Here is an 11637-nt window from a genome sequence, read left to right on the forward strand (position 1 = left end):
CCTTTTTGTCTGCGGATCACACACCAATATTCAAGGTTCTGGTTTTCAGCCAGAGTGAGTTTCATATCAAGATACATTTAATAACACAGGGAGTTTTTCCCAGGTTATTTTGTGTCCATGGTGGGGTGGGCAGAGTGCATGTCTGTCTGATGGGAGGCTAGTAAAGTACATCTAATCTGTGCTAGCTCCCTGCTCCTAACTGGCAGAGACAGAATGACATGGTGTTATTTTCTGTCAAACCCATCCAAAGCCCTGCTCCAAAGCAAAGCAGGGAGACACAGAGTACAGTAGTTTGTAAACAGGATTTGACCAGAGCTGTAGCCTGATATTACCCCTTGATACGAAGGGCCCCTATCTAGCTGTCTTTGAATGAAGGGCCCCTAGCTAGCTGTCTTTGAATGAAGGGCCAGTATCTAGGAGTCTTTGAATGAAGGGCCAGTATCTAGCTATGTGGAGGTGAAGGGCCACTTATCAATTCATAAGGGAACGAGGAGTTGACAAGGCCATATTTCTGAATGACTTGCTTTCTCTATGCTGCCTCTTTGGCCCGCTGTAGAACACATCTTCCTGGGCTTTTTCTTTTTCTGTTTTCCATTCGTGTTTTCCAGTGGGACGGATACGGGCCGTAGGATTTTCTCCGTGATTACCTGAGCACTATGGCTGCATTTTATATATCATCTGTAAAATATGGATGAGTTGAAATTGCTCTGAAGTGAGTTTGTTGAATAATTTAATCTTCTGACACAGATATATTGCTCTCTCCCCCCTTTCTCTCAACATCTCTCTCTCTCTCTCTCCCCTCTCTCAATGTCTCGCTCTCTCTTCCTTTCTCCATCTCTCCCTCCCCCTTGCTCTCTCTCTCCTTCCTCTCTCTCCCTCGCTCTCTCTCTCTCTCAGATCTGTCAGACATTTCTGCTGCCATATTAGACAGCCATCAGTGTGTCCCAGTCTTCTCTTAGTTATTTAAACAAGATGATTGGTGCTGACCTCTAGTATATACTGTTATCCTTCACAGATAGCATCATCATTGGATCTGAGCATCTGATCAGGGGAGAAAAAAACTCTTCTGGCAGCATTAGATACCAGCTTGTGCTATTGACAGCTCTCTACTTTCCCACCTCTCTCCCTCCTCTCGCAGTTTTGAAGACAATACTTGGCAGGCCTTTAGCAAACAGGGAAATTGCTTAACCTAGCCTCTCTCTCTTGGGAGAAACGGTTGTAATGTCACGTCTTTCACCGCAGAGGCAGACGTTTATGTGCCTCATTGTCCCTTTTTAAATAAAGTTTAATTGAATCATAGGCACATGGTGGGATGGGATGTGTGTATGAGGCTGATAAGAATGAACAGGTATGCCTCGAAGACAATAAGCGTCGAAATTTGGACTTTTCCGATTGGTCAGCGTGAGGTATTACATTATTTTACCACTGCTTACTCGTTCTATAATCACTGACTGTCACTGCAAAGAATGTCTTTATCCAAGATTTGATTAACCGTTACTTGTCCAACATTGTCCAACATGCTTTTAGTCTGTGTAAGTCAAATGATCTTCTATTTTCTATCTTCTATCTGCTGAGGCTTCACTGAAGCTTCACCATTAAGTCAGACATCTATAGTGATATCTCTGTCTGTAGACAGATAGGTTGTTTAGCTACAAAACCAATGGGACTAAACAGACGGGTTTGGCTTAGATTATTGACAACATGTAAACTGTATTTTGTCTCCAATACATTTGCACTTGTTGTCTCTTAAATACATTGTTAATTGTTGGTTAGCTAGTTAGCACATTTTTGACATGTTAGCATAGACCTGACCAGTCAAAACACCTCAAAACAAGACATGGTATCAAGAGCAAAATGAAGCTGAAACGAGCCACCTACGATTCCCCACATGGAAACTTTTTATCCCTGGTGCTAGATGTCTGGCCATCCAGACTCACAACAACACACGACCTTCTGCCCCATTGAAGCATCGTTTTCTTGACGTTGTCATCTAACCCGTCGATACTGAGGAAACCAGGGCCCGTATTCAGAAAGTGGCTCAGATTAGCAGTGCTGAATCTGAATAATAACAACATGAAAAGTGTAAAAGTGCAGGCACCTGTACATAGCCTAGTGGTTAGAGCGTTGGACTGGTAACCGGAGCTGACAAGGTACAAATCTGTCAGTTAACCCACTGTTACTAGGCCGTCATTGAAAATAAGAATTTGTTCTTAACTGCCTAGTTAAATATAGCTGAAATAAAAATATTAGGACATACATGTGGCTGTGTTAACGTATGTCCCCTCTCTGCTTGACTTTGTCCCCTTAGTGCCGTGTGGAGGGACCCTGACAGCACGCAGAGGGACCATACTGTCCCCTGGCTACCCTGAGCCGTATGACAATAATCAGAACTGCGTCTGGAAGGTTTCGGTGCCCGAGGGCGCTGGTATCCAAGTAAGAGAGCCTGTTCTGTTCTTGAAGAACCATGGAAGAATATGTTTGTGATTTCAGAGTATCGCCATGCAGTACCAGAAGTTAAACTTCAATAAAGGGAATACTTAATAGCTTAATAACTATTTAAAGGGTAGATGTTTACTGTAAGTGGGCACTGTGTTTTGGACCTGAAGTCTCGTCTTTCTCTTTCCATTGAATATTATCTACAGTACTACAGTGTTCATTTACTAAGTTGGAGTATTTCAAAGGTTTTCAAGTGGTGACAGATTGTCTGTTTCTGTATGGCAGTTATCTTTCTCTATCTCACACAACTGAGCCGAACCGAACTGAGCAGTGCCGTACTGTACTGTTCTGTGCTGGCCTGCTGAAAACAATGCTGGAAAGGACCATGCAAACCAGTACTGTGTGAATCAGGCATTAGTGAGTACAGTTTGGGTCGGTTCAGTAGTGTGAAAAAGGTCTGAGTCCCAACTCCTTGCCTCAGATCCAGGTGGTGAGCTTTGCTTCCGAACACAACTGGGACTCTCTGGACTTCTATGACGGAGGTGACAACCACGCTCCAAGACTGGGCAGCTACTCAGGTAATCTTTAGCTCATGGATCAATAATCAACCACTTGTGATGCCTTCACTTAATTTGTGATAATATCTGTTACGTCATCCTAATTTGGTTTCATGGAAACATGTTCCAGCTAGCTATAATCTCATAACACGGAAATCCCTTTCCGAGATCATTATAATAGTTTACTGTTAGAAAACAAGCAACAGTAAACATCCCCCAGAATGATGCAGTGCCTGTCACTAACACATTTCAGTTCATTATTATAACTCCTGACATGGGCCAATCAGTGTCGTTTTGTATATGCCGGGTCTCTATGGCAAGACACATCATTTACCCAAGTTTTGTCAAAATCAGGTCAGTGCTGTCTGAGATATCATGTGTGATGAATGTACTAACGGAGGGAGACAGATCCACGGTCCCCAGATCCACGATTTCATAAGTTATTTTACCTCACAACGAACACCTTCCTGTGTCCACGACCACGATCATATAATTCTAGCAGTCGGAACACATGTGGTTCAATGTGTCTCCCCTGGCTGTGTGCTACAGATCAATTACTGCCAGGCCTGTCAAGGGAGCTCTTCCCCGCTGATTTCTGTAGCCGCTGTGTAGTAAACAATACCCTGGCTGATGAGCAGGGCCCCAGCATAGGCCGCGCTCTGGCTTCGTTAGCATGTCTGTCACTGAGGCCCAGCGGGTCAACGCAGGCTCCATGGGGGATAGAGAGGGGGAGGTGGGTGTACGGGGGTTGTAGGGGTGGACAGTAATTAGGAAGTTCCACTGGGTATCTGAGTCCCCTGCTAAGGCTTGAATGACAGGGCCACACCACACTGTGGAGTTCTCAGCCAGTTCATATAGATATAGATGCTGACACTTATACAAAGGTTGGAACAATAGGGTGTTGGAGAGGGAATGAGTTCGGTATCAGGAGAATGGAGGCGGGAGCAGAGACATGGTATCTGTCATAATTACAGCTGTCCAAGAGCTGTAACTACCTGAGGAGACATCTGTTTATACCTTCATGTAAGAGTTGCTACTGTTTATATATTGCACCCCCCCCCCCAAAAAAAAAAAAAAATAAATAAATAAATGGCATATGGTTTCCTTATTCTGTAAGCTGTCAAATCAAAATCAAATCACAATTTATTGGTCGCATACACATATTTAGCAGATGTTGTTGGTCACATACACATATTTAGCAGATGTTGTTGGTCACATACACATATTTAGCAGATGTTGTTGGTCACATACACATATTTAGCAGATGTTATTGGTCACACACATATTTAGCAGATGTTATTGGTCACATACACATATTTAGCAGATGTTATTGGTCACATACACATATTTAGCAGATGTTATTGGTCGCATACACATATTTAGCAGATGTTATTGGTCACACACATATTTAGCAGATGTTATTGGTCACACACATATTTAGCAGATGTTATTGGTCACACACATATTTAGCAGATGTTATTGGTCACATACACATATTTAGCAGATGTTATTGGTCACATACACATATTTAGCAGATGTTATTGGTCACATACACATATTTAGCAGATGTTATTGGTCACACACATATTTAGCAGATGTTATTGGTCACATACACATATTTAGCAGATGTTATTGGTCACATACACATATTTAGCAGACGTTATTGGTCACATACACATATTTAGCAGATGTTATTGGAATGCTTGTGTTCCTTGCTTCAACAGTGCACTAGTATCAAACAATACACAACCATGCACAAAAATCCAAAACTAAATGAACTCAATATGCCTGATATTAGCATTTTTGGCGTTTTATGTCCATGTCCAGCACATTACCATGGAGGGTATTGTCTGAAGGGTATGAAACACAAGCAAAAGGATCATTCACAAATCAACCACCTGTTCATACTGTGTGCCCTTCAACCACTAATCCATTGATTTCCCACAATGATTTCTCTTTGTGGGAAAATGTGTATTTATGGAAGGACAACAGGATAATTGAGAACTCTCGTCTTATGTTCTCTCTCTCTCTATCTTCCAAGGCACCACCATCCCTCAGTTGCTCAACAGCACATCCAACAACCTGTACCTGAGTTTCAGTTCAGACATCAGTGTGTCTGCTGCTGGCTTCCATCTGGAGTACACAGGTGATCTGTCATTAGATGGCTTTATGATGTGTGTGTGTGTGTGTGTGTGTGTGTGTGTGTGTGTGTGTGTGTGTGTGTGTGTGTGTGTGTGTGTGTGTGTGTGTGTGTGTGTGTGTGTGTGTGTGTGTGTGTGTGTGTGTGTGTGTGTGTGTGTGTGTGTGCCACATTGTGACAACAACCGACTTGTTTAAATTCTCTTCACCCATTCTCCACAGCCATAGGTCTGGAGTCCTGTCCAGAGCCACAGACCCCCAACTATGGAATCAGGGTTGGAGAGCGCTTCATGGTTGGAGACGTGGTGCTGTTCCAGTGTGAACCAGGCTACTCTCTGCAGGTAAGAGATCATTCTCTCTGCAGGTAAGAGATCTTTCTCTCTGCAGGTAAGAGATCTTTCTCTCTGCAGGTAAGAGATCATTCTCTCTGCAGGTAAGAAATATTTCTCTCTGCAGGTAAGATATCATTATGTATGCAGGTAAGAGATCATACTCTCTGCAGGTAAGAATTCATTCTCTCTGCAGGTAAGATATCGTACTCTCTGCCTCATTCTCTCTGCAGGTAAGATATCATTCTCTCTGCAGGTAAGATATCATTCTCTCTGCAGGTAAGAGATCATTCTCTCTGCAGGTAAGAGATCATTCTCTCTGCAGGTAAGAATTCATTCTCTCTGCAGGTAAGATATCGTACTCTTTGCAGGTAAGAGATCATTCTCTGCAGGAAAGAGATCATTCTCTCTGCAGGTAAGATATCATTCTCTTTGCAGGTAAGATATCATTCTCTTTGCAGGTAAGATATCATTCTCTTTGCAGGTAAGATATCATTCTCTCTGCAGGAAAGAGATCATTCTCTCCATCTTTATCTTCATTAATTAAAACCCATTCTCATGAATGGATAACACTAGAGATCCCTTCAGTCTCCACATATTTGGGAAGGTCTCTGTTTAAAAAAAAATGTTTGCCTCTAGTGTGGAACAATCTGCAGAGTTCACTGCAGTTACATGTGCTGGTGCCACTCAGGCAGTTTCCATGATTGATTGAGTGTCACGCCCTGACCGTAGAGAGCCTTTTAATGTCTAATTTTGGTTTGGTCAGGGTGTGATTTGGGGTGGGCATTCTATGTTTCGTTTTCTATGATTTGGTATTTCTATGTTTTGGCCGGGTATGGTTCTCAATAAGGGACAACTGTCTATCGTTGTCTCTGATTGGGAACCATACTTAGGTAGCCCTTTTTCCCTCCTTTCTTTGTGGGAGGTTGACTTTGTTTCGGGCACATAGCCTTTGAGCTTCACGGTTTGTTTTTGTCTTGTTATTTGTTTTGTTCAGCGTCATTTTGATTAATAAACGGAAATGTACGCTCACCACGCTGCACCTTGGTCCTCTCCTTTCAACAGCCGTGACATTGAGGACCTTTATGTAGTTGAATGTGGTTGCTTTTATTAAATATGTTTATTTTGTTATTGTGTGCTGAATTCTATTGTTTCATAAACATATATGTGTGTGTTTTATGAAGCTGATTCTATTGTAATGTACACAGGGCTCTTGTAAAGTTGATGATTATCTCAATGTGACTCCCTGTTTGAATAAAGGTTATATAAAATATCAACTTTTGTTTTACTCCATACTTCTATCTATATCTCTGTATTTTATCCATACCTATATCTATATCTCTATATTTTATACATACCTCTATCTATATCTCTATATTTTATACATATCTCGATCTATATCTCTATATTTTATCCATACCTCTATCTATATCTCTATATTTTATACATACCTCTATCTATATCTCTATTTTATACATACCTCTATCTATATCTCTATATTTTATACATACCTCTATCTATATCTCTATATTTACTCCATATCTCTATCTATCTATAGCTCTATATTTTATACATACCTCTATCTATCTATATCTCTATATTTTATCCATATCTCTATCTATATCTCTATATTTACTCGATACCTCTATCTAGATCCCTATATTTTATACATACCTCTATCTATATCTCTATATTTTATCCATACCTCTATCTATCTATATCTCTATATTTTATCCATATCTATATCTCTATATTTTATCCATACCTCTATCTATCTATATGTTACCTTTATATATGTATATATATATTTTATCCATACCTCTATCTATCTATATCTCTATATTTTATCCATACCTCTATCTATTTATATCTCTATATTTTTCTCCAAATCTCTATCTATATCTCTGCATTTTTCTCCATATCTCTATCTCTATATTTTTCTCCAAATCTCTATCTATATCTCTGTATTTTTCTCCATATCTATATCTATCTCTGCTCATTTGATCTAGTATCTCTGTCTGTTCATCTTAGTAGCCATTTTAAATGTTGTTCAGTGTTCTAATGTTCCAAAGCATCTATACTAGGGAATGTGCAACATAACAACATAATGCTTGTTAATTAATACCTATTTTTCTTCACCAGGGTAACGCCCATATAACCTGTATGCCAGGACCAGTCCGGAGATGGAACTACCCAGTCCCACTCTGTCTTGGTATGTTGATAACGTTGCTCTGACATCAGTATGTGTAAACCTCTCATAGAGAATTGTGGTGAGTTCAGGTCCTCTGTAATGTAAATGTGCGGCTGTCATAGAGGCTCGATACCCAGCATAAAAAGTACAATTTCAACATTTTCAGAGTTGGCTGTTAGTCTCGGGGGACAACTGTTTCATCTCAGGTCAGCTGTATATCCTGAACAACCAAAGTTGATATTTGACACTCCACCTGCTTACAGACATGTTTTAATGAAAAATGTCCCCAAATAAACTGCCAGGGCCCACATCTACTTTTATATATATATATACAGTTGAAGTCGGAAGTTTACATACACTTAGTTTGGAATCATTAAAACTTGTTTTTCAACCACTCCACAAATTTCTTGTTAACAAACTATAGTTCACAAAATAGATGCCATCATGAGGCAGGAAAATGATGTGGATATATTGAAGCAACATCTCAAGACATCAGTCAGGAAGTTAAAGCTTAGTCGCCAATGGGTCTTCCAAATGGACAATGACCCCAAACATACTTGCAAGAAAAGTTGTGGCAAAATGGCTTAAGGACAACAAAGTCAAGGTATTGGAGTGGCCATCACAAAGCCCTGGCCTCAATCCTATAGAAAATGTTTGGGCAGCACTGCAAAAGCATGTGCGAGAAAGGAGGCCTACAAACCTGACTCAGTTACATCAGCTCTGTCAGGAGGAATGGGCCAAAATTCACCCAACTTATTGTGGGGAGCTTGTGGAACGCTACCTGAAACATTTGATCCAAGTTAAACAATTTAAAGGCAATGCTACCAAATACTAATTGAGTGTATGTAAACTTTTAACCCACTGGGAATGTGATAAAATAAATAAAAGCTGAAATAAATATTTATCTCTACTATTATTGTGACATATAATATTCTTTAAATAAAGTGGTGACTCTAACTGACCTAATACAGGGAATTTTTACTGGGATTAAATGTCAGGAATTGTGAAAAACTTAGTTTAAATGTATTTGGCTAAGGAGTATGTAAACTTCAGACTTCAACTGTATATATATATTCTGTCCATGTACATTAACTCACTGAGACAGATGATGGATCTGGTAGATTTGTTCATTAACAGTAACATTTTAAACCAAACAATGAGCCTGATGATGCCAGGGGGGTGCCTTGGTCTGCATAAGAGACAGACACATTCCTTGTTAGTCTCTTGCCTGTCTTTACCCTTTAAGAACCTATATGACTGAGTGTACAACACATTAGGAACGCCTTCCTAATATTGAGACTGTGTTTGGATGTGCCAGAGGTTTACCCCCCTGACCTCCCACTATGCCTCCCTCACTGCCACGGATGTTGGAAGACGATGCGGCACTAGAAGGTTCCTCTTGGGCCTCAGTGTTAGGAACTCTAGAGTTCAACCGTAGACTGATCAAGGCCACATTGTTTATCTCTTGCTTTCACATTTGTTCTGTCGGCTCAACTTTTATTTTCTTCACAGTCGGCCCAACTCTTTATTCAGTCGACTCAACTCTTTACTTACAGTCAGCCCAACTCTTTATTCAGTCGACTCAACTCTTTACTTACAGTCAGCCCAACTCTTTATTCAGTCGACTCAACTCTTTACTTACAGTCGGCCCAACTCTTTATTCAGTCGACTCAACTCTTATTTACAGTCGACTCAACTCTTTATTCAGTCGACTCAACTCTTATTTACAGTCGACTCAACTCTTTATTCAGTCGACTCAACTCTTATTTACAGTCGACTCAACTCTTTATTCAGTCGACTCAACTCTTATTTACAGTCGACTCAACTCTTATTTACAGTCGACTCAACCCTTTATTTTCAGTCGACTCAACTCTTTATTTTCAGTCGACTCAACTCTTATTTACAGTCGACTCAACTCTTTATTTACAGTCGACTCAACTCTTTATTTACAGTCGACTCAACTCTTATTTACAGTCGACTCAACTCTTTATTTACAGTCGACTCAACTCTTATTTACAGTCGACTCAACTCTTTATTTACAGTCGACTCAACTCTTATTTACAGTCGACTCAACTCTTTATTTACAGTCGACTCAACTCTTTATTTACAGTCGACTCAACTCTTTATTTACAGTCGACTCAACTCTTTATTTACAGTCGACTCAACTCTTATTTACAGTCGACTCAACTCTTTATTTACAGTCGACTCAACTCTTTATTTACAGTCGACTCAACTCTTTATTTACAGTCGACTCAACTCTTATTTACAGTCGACTCAACTCTTTATTTACAGTCGACTCAACTCTTATTTACAGTCGACTCAACTCTTTATTTACAGTCAGCCCAACTCTTTATTTACAGTCGACTCAACTCTTATTTACAGTCGACTCAACTCTTTATTTACAGTCGACTCAACTCTTTATTTACAGTCGACTCAACTCTTATTTACAGTCGACTCAACTCTTTATTTACAGTCAGCCCAACTCTTTATTTACAGTCGACTCAACTCTTATTTACAGTCGACTCAACTCTTTATTTACAGTCGACTCAACTCTTTATTTACAGTCGACTCAACTCTTTATTTACAGTCGGCCCAACTCTTATTTACAGTCGACTCAACTCTTTATTTACAGTCGACTCAACTCTTATTTACAGTCGGCCCAACTCTTATTTACAGTCGACTCAACTCTTATTTACAGTCGACTCAACTCTTTATTTACAGTCGACTCAACTCTTTATTTACAGTCGACTCAACTCTTTATTTACAGTCGACTCAACTCTTATTTACAGTCGGCCCAACTCTTATTTACAGTCGACTCAACTCTTATTTACAGTCGACTCAACTCTTATTTACAGTCGACTCAACTCTTATTTACAGTCGACTCAACTCTTTATTTACAGTCAGCCCAACTCTTTATTTACAGTCGACTCAACTCTTATTTACAGTCGACTCAACCCTTTATTTTCAGTCGACTCAACTCTTTATTTACAGTCGACTCAACTCTTATTTACAGTCGACTCAACTCTTTATTTACAGTCGACTCAACTCTTTATTTACAGTCGACTCAACTCTTTATTTACAGTCGACTCAACTCTTTATTTACAGTCGACTCAACTCTTATTTACAGTCGACTCAACTCTTATTTACAGTCGGCTCAACTCACCTATAACCTTTCAGGTCGAATGGGTTTAAACACGAATGGGTTTTTGACGTTGTTTAATCTTGCCCGTAATCGTTTAATCTTAATTTTATTCTCACTTTATCTAACATAATTACCTTTTTTTCTGACACACAATAGTTGTGAAGAAGAGACAATAACTTGGATATAAGTGGTGAAAACAAAGGTCCACGTCTGTGGAGCCACATTTTCTGAAAGATCCCAAATCATTGAGTTTTTGTACTTTTGCTTTCTAAAGCTCTCACACCATAACTAAAGGTAGGGAGCAGGTTTGTGCCTTTTAGCACACAAAAGTCTGTTTTCTTTTCACCTAAAGGGGAAATATGCAGATATCGCGCCACCATTTCCTGGTTGCTGAAATTCTATTAGTGCTCCTAATTTAAGTTTATGTGACACAACAAGCAAACCCTAGAGAAAAGAATTGTTGTACCATCTAAACCGCTGTTTGAAGCTGGTGTACAAAACCGAAAGTAAAAGACGCAAAAACTCAGCTGAAGAAAGGGAAGCGTAGAAATAGTGCAAATAGAACATATCTACCACTTCTTAGACTTGCGTTCAATGAGATTGACAGATCTATAACTATTTGGTCAGGTCACCCAAAACGTTACATATTGCAGCTTTAACAAGGGCTCTGTTACCATTTCTTTAGGCTACTCTTTATCCAGGATCAAAGCTGAGGATACCGATACCTTTCCTTCTGACTCAATGACAGGGAGCCTATTTAACACAAGTGATGCAACGAGACATGGGGTAGATAGAGTATTCATACATTTGAACCGTTAGTGTGTCTGTCACGTTCACAGGAGG

At 39.8% G+C, this 11637-nt stretch overlaps 1 protein-coding gene across 3 annotated transcripts in view; it reads left to right on the forward strand.

Moving 5' to 3' along the window:
* The window catches only part of LOC135551748 (CUB and sushi domain-containing protein 3-like), an 826047-nt gene that overhangs the window by 648247 nt on the left and 166163 nt on the right, over window positions 1–11637 (forward strand). For all 3 annotated transcript variants that reach the window (XM_064982949.1, XM_064982950.1, XM_064982951.1), the window contains 5 exons: window positions 2309–2433; window positions 2918–3014; window positions 5035–5139; window positions 5355–5473; window positions 7604–7673. In XM_064982949.1, coding sequence (XP_064839021.1) covers window positions 2309–2433; window positions 2918–3014; window positions 5035–5139; window positions 5355–5473; window positions 7604–7673 — 516 coding nt within the window. The remainder of the gene's footprint in view (window positions 1–2308; window positions 2434–2917; window positions 3015–5034; window positions 5140–5354; window positions 5474–7603; window positions 7674–11637) is intronic.

The sequence above is a fragment of the Oncorhynchus masou genome, chromosome 13 (genome assembly GCF_036934945.1).
Source record: "Oncorhynchus masou masou isolate Uvic2021 chromosome 13, UVic_Omas_1.1, whole genome shotgun sequence".
Taxonomy (NCBI): Eukaryota; Metazoa; Chordata; class Actinopteri; order Salmoniformes; family Salmonidae; genus Oncorhynchus; species Oncorhynchus masou.